Below are 16,224 nucleotides of genomic sequence, written 5' to 3'. Positions count from 1 at the left end.
TCTTTTAACAAAGCAATTTCCCGGTAAAAAATCTACCGACACGTTTCTCAATGTTATCTTATTTTCTAGCGTACTAATTTTAAGTGCTGGACCCTGTATTATCGTTTACATTTATAGACAGAGACCTACTCTTGAGGTTAAGTAGAATTCTATTGTATTTCTAAGCAATACAATCCGAACAAATATCTATCGCTACGATAGATCAGCATCTCGGGATCCAAATCGTTCGAATTGGAGAAATCGTTAATTAAAAATAGTCCGAACAACCCCGTGTTTGGACTCATTCTTCTCGTGGAAACCTCGCCGATCTATCGGTAACGCTCTCGCGAAGACGTAACGACGAATAGAAAAAAGTCAAGTTTCCTTGGAAGACGATGCTCGGTGCAGCGTTCTCGATTATTGTTGGCACGCTTGGCGTTCGTTCCGGTATCCGAGCCTCTCGCGCTCCAGTAACATAAACAATAGTGGGGACGACTCCGTGGCACGAATCCGAGGACACAATCCCGCCTTGTAACCGAGGATTACTGTACCACTTTCGTACGATCGACTTCCAGGTTGGACAAAAGATTTTCTCATTCAAGGATCCGCAGCGGGATCTTGGAATTGTCTGGAGAGCCTCGAGCGAAGTCAACGAACGGTGGCAGTGGAATCGTGACAACGAACGCGAGGTTGCAATTTTTAATCGTCGCTCTGTATCTCTTCCGGCCAGGTATGCGCGCGCGAGCGTTCTCTAAGCAAGCCGGTGAACGTTGGCGCCGTGATAACACGGGTTAAAAATAGGTGTCGCGGTTCGATCGATAACCGTGGTTATCAGTCGAGTCGACCTATTGTTGGAACGAGAGAGGGGGGGAGAAAAAGGGCGGAATCGTTGCCGCAACGGTACCGTTTTGCCATTTTCTAACGGCCCCCGTCGCAGCGTTCTACGCGCGGCAGATGCGAGTTAATTGAAGAAGCGGCTCCGACATAAATTCTCTTTAGTCGGTTAACCGCTCTCCAGCAGGTCCTTGGAAATTTACAACAGTCTCTGCAACGGGGTTTAACAGGTGACCCGAAAGAGGGATACCGAAAGGATCGGGTGGACATCGATTTCGATTGTTGTTCGACCATTATCGAACGGAGAACCGTTCTTAACCTTTTCGGGAAAGTTTCACGTTGCTTTCGTTGATAGATCATTCATAAAAGGGGATTAGAATCGATATCTGTGGGAATGGAAAATAATCGGTACGAGGAAATATTATTATTAGTTCGGAAAGTCATTTCGTTTTTTCGGTGACAATGAAACACGATTTTTTTAGAGTGTATATACAGTTTATTCAATTGTATATTCTCCATTTTGGAAAACGAAATGACTTTACGAACACACCCAATATATTATTGTTAATCTGAAGAAGAATTGTACAAAAATTAACACATAGATAATTCACAAAATTGAATCGGTTCAATTTGATAACAGAAATATAATGCAATTCGTGTAATCGGAATCATCTCTCGTACTATTTATTTTGACACCTCGGTTGGAGATAAGAATCGTTATCAAGCCCGCTTTCGAGTGAATTGGTGGCCTAACTAAAGGAAACATTTTGAGACAAGCAACCGACTAACCGCTTTTTGAAGAGTCAGCGTTCGATAATGCACAAAAGGGTACAAGTACCTTCACAACAAAGGCATTGTACTACCTTTGTCAAAACTTCTAGAGTGTCGTTCAGATGTTATAATAATATGTTATAAAATTATTTTAAAAGAAATTCTTTTAATCAACGAAATGGAAACATTTTGCTACATTCGATTCACTACTGTATCTATTTTTTTTGTGAAAATGTACAGTGGAAGAAGATTGGCGAGTTGTTATCAAATTTTTAAGTATAAAACAAATAAAGAAATGTCTCATCTCTGAGGAGAATTACTATTATATCTAGAAGTTGTTTTTATGCGTTAAACGAACCTCGTAAATATTCTAATCCTTAAGAAGGATAAAATTGTAATAAATTTTATACATACACGTATGTATATATTACTTTAGCGTACTAGAAGGTTAATCCTGTTCATAATTTGAACAAATAAATAAAATAGAAGTAGTTACGGGGTGTAGTTCGTAGTTCTTTGGAAGAGGGAATACGACACTCTAAATTTTTCGAATTACTCACGAATGACCGAAGAAACAAGATTTGAAAGAGCGCCCATTCGAAAAATCTTTGACGTTACCGCGCGCCACATTTTCCCTTGTGGCCGATAAATTCTCTAGATAGACGCTGAAAATGAAAATCGTGTACTGGGGCAATGGAAACTGTAACCCCCGATGCAAAAAAGGAGATAAAGGAGGACTATCGGCTACCCCAGCGATAACTAGAAACCAAAATCCGCTTTAGCGCCGGTTGAATGTTCTTTCTTCGGATAAAAGTGAGTGTATAAGAAAGCGATACAGTCGATTCCAAAAGTCCACATCCACCCAATAAATTACAATATCGTAAATGATTTAAGAGTATTCTGATAAAGAGAGAATAATAATAAAAGAAACAAGTTTTACCGAGTGCAGTTTTAAGCAAGAGTGTTTTAAAGGAAAAATTACAGTAGATACCTATGATTTAGATTTTAAGTAAACATAAACACTCGGCGTTCTTTCTCACTTTGGTTTTTTACGTCATATTAAACGGATGTATCTAGATTTATGTGTTTGATTTTATAAACAATTTCAAACGAAACAAAGTATTCCCATGCTTGCGCAAAATTCACACGTGTATCGCTGTAAACGACATTGTTCCCGAGCAGAGTTGCATATTATTCGAGATTTCTTTCGATGAAACTGAATTTTAATTAATGCATATCCGAGCGGAGATGTTTCGCTGCTCCGAAATCTTATTCTATGCTAATTTTATTATCTCGAATCGCAGTGCTCGACGCGACCGCGGTTTGAAGATCAAAAGCTAATTTCGTTCGTCCACCGCCTCGTTACTTTCTTCTTCTTCTTCTCTCTGTTATTTGTTCTGAAAACATTGCACGAGAATCTCCTCGTGGGAAATCTTACGCTGACATTGTTCGATTATTACTGTAACTGCATACACAACTTATAGCCGCGAGCTTTTGGCCATCGTAATTAAACGAAATATAAATAAATCAAATTTAGTAACTTCTCTTGTTCGATCGGTGATCCTTTATTGTTGGCGGAACGTTTTATTCTCTACTTTTAAGATTCTCCCACGAAATAAGTATACGAAAGTGGAGGTACCGATCCGTCTTATTTTATCTTACAATATTTATCGCAGTTTAAAATAACTTCGAATCTTTTATTCTATTTCCAGCACCTTGGCGTTACGACACGACTCTTTTGTAGAAGTTTTTAAAAAATTTCTTCAGTTCGACGAGCAAATGTATTTGCAAATGCATTTATTACTACCGTAAAAATAATATTTTTTCACGAATATGGGTCGGTCGTAAAGGACTGGAAATGTCATTACTTTTCCATGACAAAGAAAATGAGAAAGAATAAAAATTAAATTTCCACGGAAAACTCAAATAGCGCGTTTATCAAGATTTCTGCATTCGGCCCTGATCTGCATAACGCAACGCACGCGATTCCATTCGTAGTAATTATTGGATGTAATGACCTACTTTACACCGAACGTAAGTATTGTTTTATACATCGGCTGAAATAATGCACATCGAGCGTTTATTTCAACCGCATCTGCACCAACGTTTACGCCAAAGAATATCAAGTTTGTGCATAAAATAGAAATAAGAAAGTTTTAAAGAATTGTACAGCTCTAGCATAATTTTGTTCTTCTTCGTACGATATAATTTTACTCAATTTGGTAAACGTTAGATTTGTAAATTTACTGTTTGTTAGATAGTACTCGTGTAGATTTACACGACTATTATAAGACACAAGCAAACAAACCCAACTTTAAATCAGCTCTTTTTATAATATAATACGTGCGAGAAGAGATTGCATCTGAACATTTTGAGAGATGCGTTCAGGGGTCGTTAAAAATATCATTAAAAATTATTCGCACCGAGTGGTCGATACTCACGAACCAAGTTAGGTATAAAAAATGCCTGTGAGTAATGTTCTCGACGTGTGAGAAATCTTTTTCCAATAAATTGCATTTTCATGATGAGAGAACACATCCACGCCAACAGGAATATGATCATGCTCGAAGATTCCGATCGCTAAATCTAAATTCCATCCATAGGCATTTCCTTCGGCTGTCCAGTGCACTTACGCGCATCAAACACTTGGCGTAAACGAGCACAATTACTTACGACTCGAGGGGTCACGAATAATTGACCGATAAGGAATGTTTACTTAACTCTACGACGTACGATAACGACACACGCACTTAAGATACGCGCAAACTTTGAAATCGATCGAACGAGTAGGTCTTTGGATAACACGGAAACCATTTCGAAATCATAGTTCTGAGAAAAATGCGTTTAAAATTTGTTATACCGGTTCGATAACGATACTTGGACCCGATCCATCGATCCAGGACCAGAGCTGGGAGAAACACGATCCGATTAATGAACGACGATTGTGATTAATGTAAAGTGACATTAATAATCATGACTACTGCCCATTGAATAACCAGTAATCGCTTATTAACGATTAATTAAGGCAATGGAAATAATTGTTCGAATAATCGTGATTAATTTAATAATCATTAATGGTAATTACACGGTTCGTTATGATTGAACGTTAATACGAGCGTCGCTCGAATGTACGATTACAGATTACAAATATTGTACGCGATTACCAGATTAATCTCTGCGAAGGGTTACACGATTGCACGATTGCACGATTACGACCATCATGATTTCCTTCGGTAATCGATTAGAATAATCGACAGACTGTGGTCGATTACCGTTCGATTCTGGTCCAGAGTCACACGTGGGACCTCGTTCGAGAAAAGTCTCCGTAACGAGTCTCGCAAGAGTACGTTACGATTCGTACACCGAGACGATCGCTCGAAGGATAATCGTGACGCGCGTAGGGTTGTCGTACGATAAGTCGCGACGCGTACGGCCCTTATTATTTCGGGTGTAGGGCGCGTCGCGAGTACGCGTACTTCTCGTGTCGCGTTTACGCGTGCACGTGCGCAAAAACGGGTCACACGCACGGGGCGGAGCGATCGGTGTACTGGGTACAGGACGTGCATTTTTGCGTTTCTTCTTCTCGCGGCGTGAGAAGAAACACTAGACAGCTACGTTCCGCTGATATATCGCGCCGGGATACGAGACACCCGGCGTTTCAGCGCGCGGATAGGGCACGCATGGATGACTGGGAACTCTCATTCCAGGCGCAAGGATAATCTTGATTGAGGACGTCGGCAACGATGCGAGATTATATAAATTAATGGTAATCGGTCTTCGAGCGCAGGCCCGCGCGCATCGTCTACCTTTCTTTTCTGGCTACCTGGAAAACGTCGCCTGCCACCTTACGCGTTTTCCCCACCCAACCGCAACCGACTACCCACAGGTGCGGTTAAGGAGGTATTCGTTCCTTTCTTGTGAGAAAATGAAAAATTCTTTTTTTCTTTCACAGTTTCTGTATGCGTACACCGTGGGCCAAAATTCGTGGTACAAGATTCGTGGTACTGGCAAGGTCGGGGAGTTTCTATGGCTCGAAATGAGAGGTAAATAAAATTGCATCGGAGGATTCGTTTCTTTCGTGTAACAAATTTTCTTTTTTTTTTACACTTTCTATAACATACACCGTTGGCCAACATTCATTGTATATTAACCCTTTGCACTCGAAGCGTTTTCGCTACCTGAAACTGGCGCCTCGATGAAATCTTTTGAATCGAAAAATTAATACGGAATGGAATATTTTTATTTCAATACTTGACATACATATGTTTACACCTTAAAACAGTGTAATGTCTAATTTCCAATTTGAATTTCAAGTCGCAAAATTTTCCCGAATTGGAAGAAGTACACTGAATTGAGTGGTGACCGAGGGTCTCCTCTCGAGTTCAAAGGGTTAATTAAAAATCTTTTCAGTTGTTTCGATCCCTTTCTTTCGAGTAAAATTAAGAAACGTTATCACCAGTCGAATGTAGTATAGTTTACGACGAATACTCGAAGAGTAAATGGAGGTCGAAAAATAATAGATTATTAAATCATTGTTAGATCACTGGTGCGATGATCCGCGAAGCGTCCGACACTCACCCCGCGGTTTTATAAATCAAATTGGGTGACTGTGCCCAATTGTCGAATAGAGGCTTGTATCTTTTATACCGGCTGGTTTCACACTGGGTAGCAACACCGATCGCGTGGTACTTCCTAGTCATCTAAGCATCGACCGGTGCGATGATTACTCTTTCGCACAAAGGCCGGTGGAGATGATTGCGGTTATCGAGCTCGTAAGGTTACTTCGGACATTTTAGCACGTGGAAACTTCCGGTCGTTGAGAGTTTTCCATTCGTCTTGTCCCTCGCGAGTTATTAATTTTCCATTAGTCTTATCCCCGGTGCGTTATTAATTTTCCATTAGTCCTATTCACCGTAACGTTTCTTCGTAAATTCAGCCGCTCCCATGGGGAAAAAATCCTCCACGGAGAAATGAAAATTCCTATTCTCGTTTCGATCGCGCGTTACTCCGTGCACTTCCAAACCGGATCGTTCGATTCACGGAGGAAACGTTCCGAAGCGATTCGAAATTCGAAACAATAGCTTCGGGTGCAGCTCGAGTGACTCGCGGGAGGACATCAGCCCGACGTTCGCTCCCACAAATCGTCACGCGTGTTTGCATCTATGTCGCAATTTCGCGCGCTTCGTGCAACGACACGGCGATTCGCCAACTCTCAAGACGCGGCAAAAGCTAACGTAAATTATACCCGAATAAAACAAAAAGCCAGCTACAACCACGGTACAGTATACCAGACACACGTACAGACGTATGCACACGTATAAAAGCGTGTACACACGTATAGAAGCTCGGAGTTCTCGAGCGTCTCCTTTTAAACGCGACTCGAGAGGGTTTCAACGTGCACCGACCAAGTGCATCCACCTGCACCGCGCGACTCGCGCAAGTGCATCCCGGTAAGGTTGCCTCGATAAAAAAGTTAACGGCCCGCGTTAAAGGATTTCGTAACGACGCGCCGCGGCCGAGAGGTCGCGAGGAACATTATCGCGCGACGGTCGTTTCGAGCTCGGCCCCGGCAGCGTGTGTATGCCCCCTTCTTATTGCGGTTAATTAATTACGGATCTTAGTTGCCGGCGGTCCCATTAGAACTGAAAAATAATTGAACTGGATTCCAGCGTGTCAAAGTCGCGTCTGGGGGACCGAAGCCACCGGTCCCCGTGGGATATCGTCGTACGCGACTCACCATTTTGCTTCCTCGCTTCCTCGGACGGGGTAACGAGCGTTACACCGACGCCCGCCGAATACCGATATGACATAATCAATACGAAGCTCGTTAAGTCGAATTCGAGCTCGACGAGAAACTCGTCTTTGATACGTTTGCGTCGAATCTGGACCAATTTCGTGCCTCGATGGGGGGCAAGTCCTATTGGAAAGTGTATCGCTTGTGTAAGTTCGTACAGTGAAAGAGTGTAGTCTCTGTGACGCGAAATGTTTTCAAATAGTATTTTTCTTAAATGTCGTATAAACGATACAATTTGGATTTATTTTTGTTCTTGTTTATTCCGTTCTCGAAAGAAAGCTCCGTATCCTTAGGGACACAGCTATAGAGTTCGATCGACTAATTACCAAAAGTGATTAAAATTTAAATTAAATTCAAATAATAAGCGTTATTTTACCTCCGTTGGATTAACTGTCCCGTTTCCGTTAATCATTCGGACTCTTGGGTAAACGAGTTCGATTACGAGTACGTTGCAAAAAAAAAAGGAAAGAAGGAAAGCACTCACCAGTGTCCCTGATACGAGGTCTTGACCAGCTTGACGGTGAAGAGGAACTGTATGGCGCAGACGAGGAGGCAGCACAGGTTCAGCGACAGAGCGAGGGCGCACAGCGCCAGAGTCACCTCGTAGACTATCGTGTACTCCTCCGGGCTGATCAGACTACTCGGCGTGACTGTTAACGGCGAGATCTTCAGCAGAAAGATCAACGAGAGTAGCGCCAGTAACAGGGACACCAGACACAACAGACCGAGGCTGGTGAGGGTCTCCTTGGCACCGGCCTCGTGGTCCTTGTGGTTCCTCGATAGCGACGAGGACCAGGAGGCGTTCAAGGGGAACGCCGTGGAACCAGCACCGCCGGTTAATTGTCCACCCGCAACCGCGGTTTGAAGGGCAGGTGCTGGCGAGGGTGTCGTTTGACTCGGTAGCCTGGACAGTCTGGATATATCGAAGCCACCGTTCGCTTTCGGTCTGCTGTCCTGATGCAACGGTACCTGGGACACCGCCGTGTGCCCCAACGCGATCGACACGTTGTTATTGTTATTGTTATTGTTATTGTTATTGTTCCCACCGGCGACTGGACTGACACTGTTCACCGAATGCTTGGACGTGGAGAGAGTGGAGAGATTCAGGGCGTGGGAGTGGTTCAATCGCTGGGAGAGATTGTTCACGCTGAGCTGCGAGTGATTCAAGGGATGTCTGTGGGTCGAGGACGGAGTGGTGGCTGCCTGATGGCTGTTCACCGATCTCTGCTGCGACGGATGAACCACCGTGTCGTATACGTCGACCCCGCGTCCACCGTTACCACCCGAGACGCGTACCGTACCGCTTTGGTTGTAGTGTTGGTGCTGCTGGTCCTGATGATGGCCGGTGTGATGATGGTGATGATGGTGGCCGCCGTGCAACGAGCCCGAGCTCGCCTGATAGTCATTGTGGTGATGCCTGGAGCCCGCTGACGACGGTTGCCCCGTCAGGATGTGCTTCAGCATTACTCGAGACGCTGGATCGCCGGGAGGAAGACTGCGCCCTCTTCCTCTACATGGCGCCACGCGTCCAACGATCCTCTCCTCGTGGTTTCAAATCGTAAATCGTTGGTCGAATTTACCGAGAAATACCCGTCCTTCCCTCTCGAATACGACCGGCAACGCGCCCGCTCTGATTCCCGGTTCGGCCCCGGTCCGGCTACGGAGGATTACGTTCCTGGGCTCAAGGAGTTGCTGCACACCAGCTCCACCATGGCGACGGCATTCACCAAGGCAGCCTACATAGCTACCGTTCCGCTCAGCCCTCGTGGACGCTCCTCGAGAACGATTCGACGCGATTCAGGACGCGAATAGAAAGCGTACTCGCGAACATGATCACGTTTGCCACTTCTGTCGTATTCGGAATCACGGATCGGTCCTTTCGCGGGCGGAACTTGTACGAAACGCGCGTAGTATCACGTGAACGGAACCCTCTGCCCGGTTCCGTACGAGCAACAAGTATCATCGGTGCTCCGGCCCGATTGTCCTAGTCCCGCGACCAGGCATTCGTCTCTCATCCTTTCGGCATTACTTCCTCGACATTCCAGCTGTCTTATTAACACGTCCGCGATTTCCGTCGCCCTTCCCGTCCACCGTTTCTTCCACGGCTCACAAAAACACGGCGACGTTGTCCGACATCAGGTGGAACGCACAGGAAGCGACATCGGTACGCGGATAATTGGGTCCAGGGTTCAGCCGCTTCCTCAAACCGGCGGACTGGACTCGCCTCGGTCCTTCAGTGTCGGTTTACGCCTTCGACGAGCGAAAGATACTGCCACCATGGGAAATACCATCGAGCTGGAGCGGGGGTCGATTAAATCCAGTTTTTCCGAGTGCCCTTTTAGAGTTATTTCCGCGGTTCGTCTTCCAACGATTCGTCGACGAGTACCAGAACCGTACGGACGTATCGTGGTGATTACCTCGGCCGCGGTGCCCCGATTCACGATCCCCGTAACTGTGGGCTCGACTCGTCGCGACGAAACGAAAGTACAGGAAACGTCGTCTCCGCGGGCATGATGATCAGATTCCCTCGATGACCTTGTCAATGAGAATAGCGGTTCGTTAGGGCGGCTGCAGCCTCGGTCTGTCTCTGTGTCGATTACCAACGAACTCGTCAGCCGGCATGGCTTCCGAGATGGTCCCTCTGAAACAGGTCGAGAGGAAATCGTTAATCGATCGTTACTGTCTAGAAGGATCGCTCAACCGTTGGTGAGTTTCGGGTCGAGTCAATGGGATTTTGGTTCTGCGACGAATCTGATTGCAGTTGTTTCACTTTACTGCACAATGTTCACGAAACGAGCGTTTACTCGACGAGGTGTTCTTATAAATTAAGATTACTGTCTTCATTTATATACTATAAATGTTACTTACGTAACAAATATGTATCTACGTGGAACCGTTGACATTGTCTAATTCAACGAGATACACCAAGAGCGAGAGCAACAACTAGTCTCGTATTACAGTCGCGCGGTCGTCGAACTTCAAAGCGATACTGCTCGTGTATCGATGTAACAGTAACTAGTTTTCTATTTCTCGTTCCATCTTCGCGAGGGTATCATCGATGGATCGATGAGATTCTCCCGACGAAAATTAGTCCCAATACGACCGTATTCGAACCACTTTTCCTTAGACGTTACACGAATTGTTTTTGAAAAACTTTCGAACGCGTGTAATCGAAAACGGTTCGAACAAGGTCGCGTTTGGACTTATCTTTCACAGAAAAACCTTACCGATCGATCGATACCACTCTCGCGAAAACACAGTGAAAAATATAAACAAATTTTAATTTGCCTCAACAGCTGTCGCATCTATACAAGTCAACGGTTACTCGAGTTGAATAACGTAAACAGTGATGGAGACGATTCGATGCGTTTTACCGAGGGACGAACGCGACGTTTTAACGAGGGATTACTTTATAATCTATCCCCACTCTCCTCCAGCGTCCTACCTGTACGGTACCCATTTCCATATCTCCTCGAGGATTATTCTAAGCTCTTATTTCGTCCGCGACGTGAATTAGATTCGATCGACTACCGGTCTACCGTAGGCGAGAAGAATAGGTCGTTGCGTAGAATGAAATTCTGATATACCGGGTGGCGATAAAAGTCGCGAGAACGGTTACCAAGCATTATCGGGAACAGTTTGCATAATCTTACGTCCGTGAACGCCGTTTTCCAGTCGCCAGACACACCGACGAACGGTGTTGATACACAGAATGTTCAACAAACGTTTCAGAATTTCCGCAGCGTATTATTCCATCAGGAATGATTTGCATATCGAAGTTACTAGAACTATTTTTTATTTATTTTTTAACTTACTACGTCTTCTTTTGGTCTACGATACTCCATTTTATCTATAAAAATCTTACAAATTTCTAGTATATACTTCCAATCTAAAAATACTAAACATTGAATAATTGACGCTTCGACCGCAAAACTTTCAATATCAATTTTATATCTGCTCACAGGTTTAACAGTTACATTACTCTGTGCCTATACTTCTCTTACGGTATAGACATTATTATTATTTTATAATTACTCTGAAAGCTAACTTGCACGCGCAAAGTTTCTATCACGAAATTTGTAAAAAGTTACATCGCCCAACGATTCTAAACGACGTTAGCTTCTCCCGATTTCTAAGCTGTACAAACCTGTACAAACCTGTACAAACCGATAGATCATCCCGTAGAGTAGCGTCCATGTGCACGTAAAAAATGCTACGCGTTTAAGATTACACTCGGCCGTAATTTCGTTCAAATTGAAGCCACATTAAAATTATATTACGAAGCAGGATGGATCCCGCTCAACGTTTCGGGACACGGTAAAAAGTTACGAGCGCGGTGTAAGTCAATAAACAACCAGCAAATTATAAGGTGGGTTCTCATGGTGCGGTTGCATAAAGTTACGCGTCCGAATTACAGTATCGCGGAGAGTACGGGGACTCTCGGTGGCAGGTTACTTCCTCAAGTAGTCGAGCGGTATATTTTCCGGTCGTTAACTTCCCCATAATGGGATATTAAAGAGCCGGGACGTTTAAATCTGCCGTGGCGACTCTGCAGGTTTTCAACCGTTTATTATCAAATTACCGGTACGCGTAACATTTTCACAACCAAAATGTAACGAGTCGTGCATCCGTGTCTTTGTGCATTGCACTCGCAAAGAATACAACGGTGGACCAGATTCTTCGTACGCGAGATGCTTCCGAGTTCTAAATCCGATTGAAAAGTAATTTTCTCGATCGTTTAGCTGTCGCGGACGTTTATAAGCTTTCGAACGGTACACCACATACGGTGAACGCCCAAGAGCGTTCGGAGACCGTGCTTAAGAAATAGGACTGTGAGATTTCCGCACAGGATGGATCTTAAAACTTCAACACCAGAAGGGCGAACGTGTAATGTGATATAAGGCACAGAACAATCCAACACTAGGTTTAAAATTAACAAAAGAAACATAGAACGAACAAATGCTAAACTGAAAATGGAGAAAAACCTCCTTTGTGAATTGTACATCGTTTTTTATCAATTATTATTCACGATGATTCTCTCTCCCGTATTATTCGGAGCTCCGTGAAATTCTCGCGGTAGCTCGATCACGCGTCGAATATTCTCCTCCGTCTTTGTTGGTTTTCGTTCGAGCGAGAACGCGCGAAACGTGTGGATCACGCGAGTGCTTCACGATCCGCGAAACATCACGTGAAAATCGTCGATTCGATCTGTGGTGCCGTGCACCATAGGGGTAACGATTAAATCGGCAGGATATACTTTATTGGCTATTCCGTTATTACAGACCGTACCTGCGGGCGAATAGTCATTATGGATCGATGAACTCGATTGTAACGCGACGCGCCTTCGGATCGTAAGGAGAAAACACGCTTCTGTGCTGCGTTCACAATAGAACCTGCTGTCGTCCTTCGAGCGTACCAGGTGATCGGGAATACGTTCTCGATCCTCGAGAACGTTCAACGATAAGAGCCGAAGCGAATCGCGAAAAAATACCGCGAGAGAATCGAACGTTATCCAACGTCTGTTTCTTTCCGAGGAATATAGGTCAGAACGATGGACAGTATCGATTGCGCGATAAGTGCATTTTCTATGGTTAGTGGTATTGTTTGATCAATATTTCCTACTTGTTTAGGAATTCCCTGCCCGTTCACCGTGTACGCGTGATCTTCCTTTTTCTTGCTGGAATCGATTTAACAATTATTATGGAAAACGAAACGAATCTTTGTCGACGATGCTTAGAAAAATACAATTGTAAATTGTAGCATTACTTGCGAATAAATACTATTCAGTGGATCGAAGAGAGTATAATTGAATGTTTCGTTCATTCTTTTTACAATGGTTATGTCACTTTCAAAATTAAGAAGAAATAAGGATGTTGGTATAACATGGGTACAATAATAGGTATTGTGCTTCCATTCTCTCAGTATATAGGCATTGTGCTTCAATTCTCCCAGTGTATAGATATTATGCTTCAATTTTCCCAGAATATAAGTATCGTGCTTCAATTCTTCCACTATATAAGTATTGTGCTTCAATTCTCTCAGTACATAGACATTGTGTTTCAATTCTCTCAGTATATAGATATCGTGCTTCAATTCTCCCATGATATATGCATCATAAGTATTATGCGTCAATTCTCTCGGTATACCTATTATATCGATGTCGTTGTTAAAATTCGAAGAAAGTATAGCACAAGGGAAGCTACCGAAGCCCGATGGTATTGTCCGCGTATTAAATTGTCCGCCAATTTTCCGGCTACTCTTCAATTATTCTATTCTCAAAAGTTAACCACTTTATCGAGGGTCAGTTGCAGTTCTTTCGCTTCGTCGAACGCCTTGTTCTAATACCGTTACCCTCGTCCACTTAGAGGGCCGCAACGCTCGAGTTGAGCCGCGTTTCGGTCGCACGAGCCGGAAGATCGACGTTATTCTCTCGTCTAAAATCGATGAATGGAAACGGTGCACGGAAGACACGCGAATCCCGATGAAATATTGATGTTGAACGGAGCCATCGCGACAGAACGTAACCGGCAGCCTGCAACTGTACCGTTCTGACGCTTCTGTTGCTCACTTTCGAAGAAACCGACTTATTCTTCTGCCTCGAGGCAGTGTACGCTTAACGCGTAAACATCGAACTCGCCGGTGGCTCATAACGAATTCGATCATGCCGGCAAACTTTGTCGAACAAACCGTACAACGAAAATAGACCATTATATTCGTCGAATTTATATACAATGTTAACTTACAGTAATCGCTGATAGTTTTAAAATAATATTAGAATCAATTTACGAACACACGAGGTCGATCATCCTTTAGTTCGAAATAGAAAATATTAAATCAAGTACGGTTGTTCTTGGCACTCGACCAAACAGTGTTACTATTATACACGCTTTCTCGGTAGCTGTTTTCGAATGTTCGTTAAGTCTTGCGTTCTCGTAGGGCGTAAAATAGACCGCTACGTTTGATTTCAATTACGAGTTGCGTATACATTTGCATACATATTTACCAGGACGAGCGGCGGAAAGGAGTGGTTAGATTTTCTTGCAACGAGAGCTAAACGTTTCCTCCTATCGACAGCTGCGAAAATCTTCGAATAGTTGCGGCCCTGTTTATTCGTAATTTCATCGCGAAGCGACGCAAATTGTTAATGCAACACCGAGCTTAGATAAAAACGATGAAACACGATGAATATGCAAAAGGAAAAACGTCATGGATGCTTAAGTACCGGATACTATCATCGTCGGTTTACCAATGGGGAGATACGAGTTCAGAAACTAACTTTTCAACATTTTCGATACTCGTACGAAATGTTCGTCATATAATATTTTTTGTACACAATCATTTCTTCTTCTACATTTTGAAAATCATTTTCAATGCATTTATATGGAACTCTCTAAATATTTTTGCGTAATAAAATATTATATTCTTCGCTTTACTCTAACTAAAGATGGAGTAAAAGAATGTATTGAAAAAGTAAAAATAATTGATTATCCTGCAGGAATCGTAAAGTCGAATTCGAATATTTCTCAGTCATTTTTTACGAAAGATTGCACTCCTCAATTATATGAAATATTTCCTAAATAATGTAGTCGAGTTGACTCGATTTAAATTCTTGTATGTAAGTATAATCGGTTCAATTAATTAAACCAATCATAAAAGCGTGACTGCGTTAATTGCGATTAAAGTTCCGATCCAGTTCCCATGGATTGTTCGCATAACTGCATGATTTTCAAGTACTCTTCGATCGATTAAAATAAAGCTGCATGAAAATAGATTCAATTAACGTTGGAGCTTTAATTGCTCTTGCGTAAATAATTCTTCCGTTAGTACGTCGTTTACCTACAGACCAAATGACCTAATCGAAATAAAGATTAATAAAAACCGTTTCAATTGCAATTACAGTTTTAACGAGTTCCCCGAACGGTCTCTATTAACAGATTATATTCTCGCATTAAATCGAAATAAAAAATGATAACGACCGTTTCCATTGCAAGTACCGATTTCTGTATCTAAAATTACACTTATAATTATGGCTTTTTTCTTCAAATTCCTCATATTCTCTTGACCGTGCACCGTTCTCCTAAAGTATTTAATACCGTCGAACAAAAACTTAACATTGGATCGTGTTAATTGCAATTATCCGTGAATCTCACGTAATCCTTATTAACGCGTTCTGTTCTTACAATCTGCCACGTATAATTAAAAAGAAAATTATAAACTGTGATTATGTACACAGTTTCCTTGAATTAAATTTTCTGCGTTATCTGATAATTACACCGTACCGTAATACGGTGTAATACCACTTAGTTTAGTTCGAGTCATAAATGAATAAGAACAATTCGAATTGTAACTAAAGCTTAGACAAATATACATTCTCAACTGCTGTGAACCAAGTAAAATAATGAAAATAAAACTTAACGAGAACGGATCCGAGTACAATTACACTTTACTGTACTTGAGTTTCATGTTTTCCTACATATGCGCGTGTATTGCACTGTTATAAGTTATGGAAAACAAATCGCATAATAATTCTATTCAATCACGATACTGTTGTTTTGCTTCTAAATAATATCGTATAAAAATACGTTCTCTCGTGCAATCTTTTTCTTTTGCAATTATCGCAATCTATTTCGATAGGGTACTGAACAATCGAAACAATGAAGACTATTTCTAAATCAAAATTATATTCTCTGTCTACACTTCGCTGTATACAGTGTGTGCGTGGAAGGAAACAAACGAAGCTTTGCTCGTAAAACTTCGAGAGAGACATAATACCGTGGCAATAATATCTTTGTGGGTGAAGGCATAAAAATTTGAAAGTCAATTTCGTTTTTTTTTTTAAATTATGT

General features: G+C 42.7%; 1 protein-coding gene across 2 annotated transcripts in view; it reads right to left on the bottom strand.

Moving 5' to 3' along the window:
- Positions 1-16,224, bottom strand: part of LOC143152827 (uncharacterized) — a 60,318-nt gene that overhangs the window by 20,241 nt on the left and 23,853 nt on the right. For both annotated transcript variants that reach the window (XR_012993643.1, XM_076323369.1), the window contains exon 2: positions 7,863-10,019. Coding sequence is in view for 1 of the 2 variants with exons in the window: in XM_076323369.1 (XP_076179484.1) it covers positions 7,863-8,842 (980 nt within the window). In the remaining variant the exon portion in view is untranslated. The remainder of the gene's footprint in view (positions 1-7,862; positions 10,020-16,224) is intronic.

Source organism: Ptiloglossa arizonensis, chromosome 11 (assembly GCF_051014685.1).
Source record: "Ptiloglossa arizonensis isolate GNS036 chromosome 11, iyPtiAriz1_principal, whole genome shotgun sequence".
Lineage (NCBI taxonomy): Eukaryota > Metazoa > Arthropoda > Insecta > Hymenoptera > Colletidae > Ptiloglossa > Ptiloglossa arizonensis.
The sequence above is the reverse complement of the archived record's forward strand: the minus strand, read 5'-3'. Positions and strand labels throughout refer to the sequence as shown.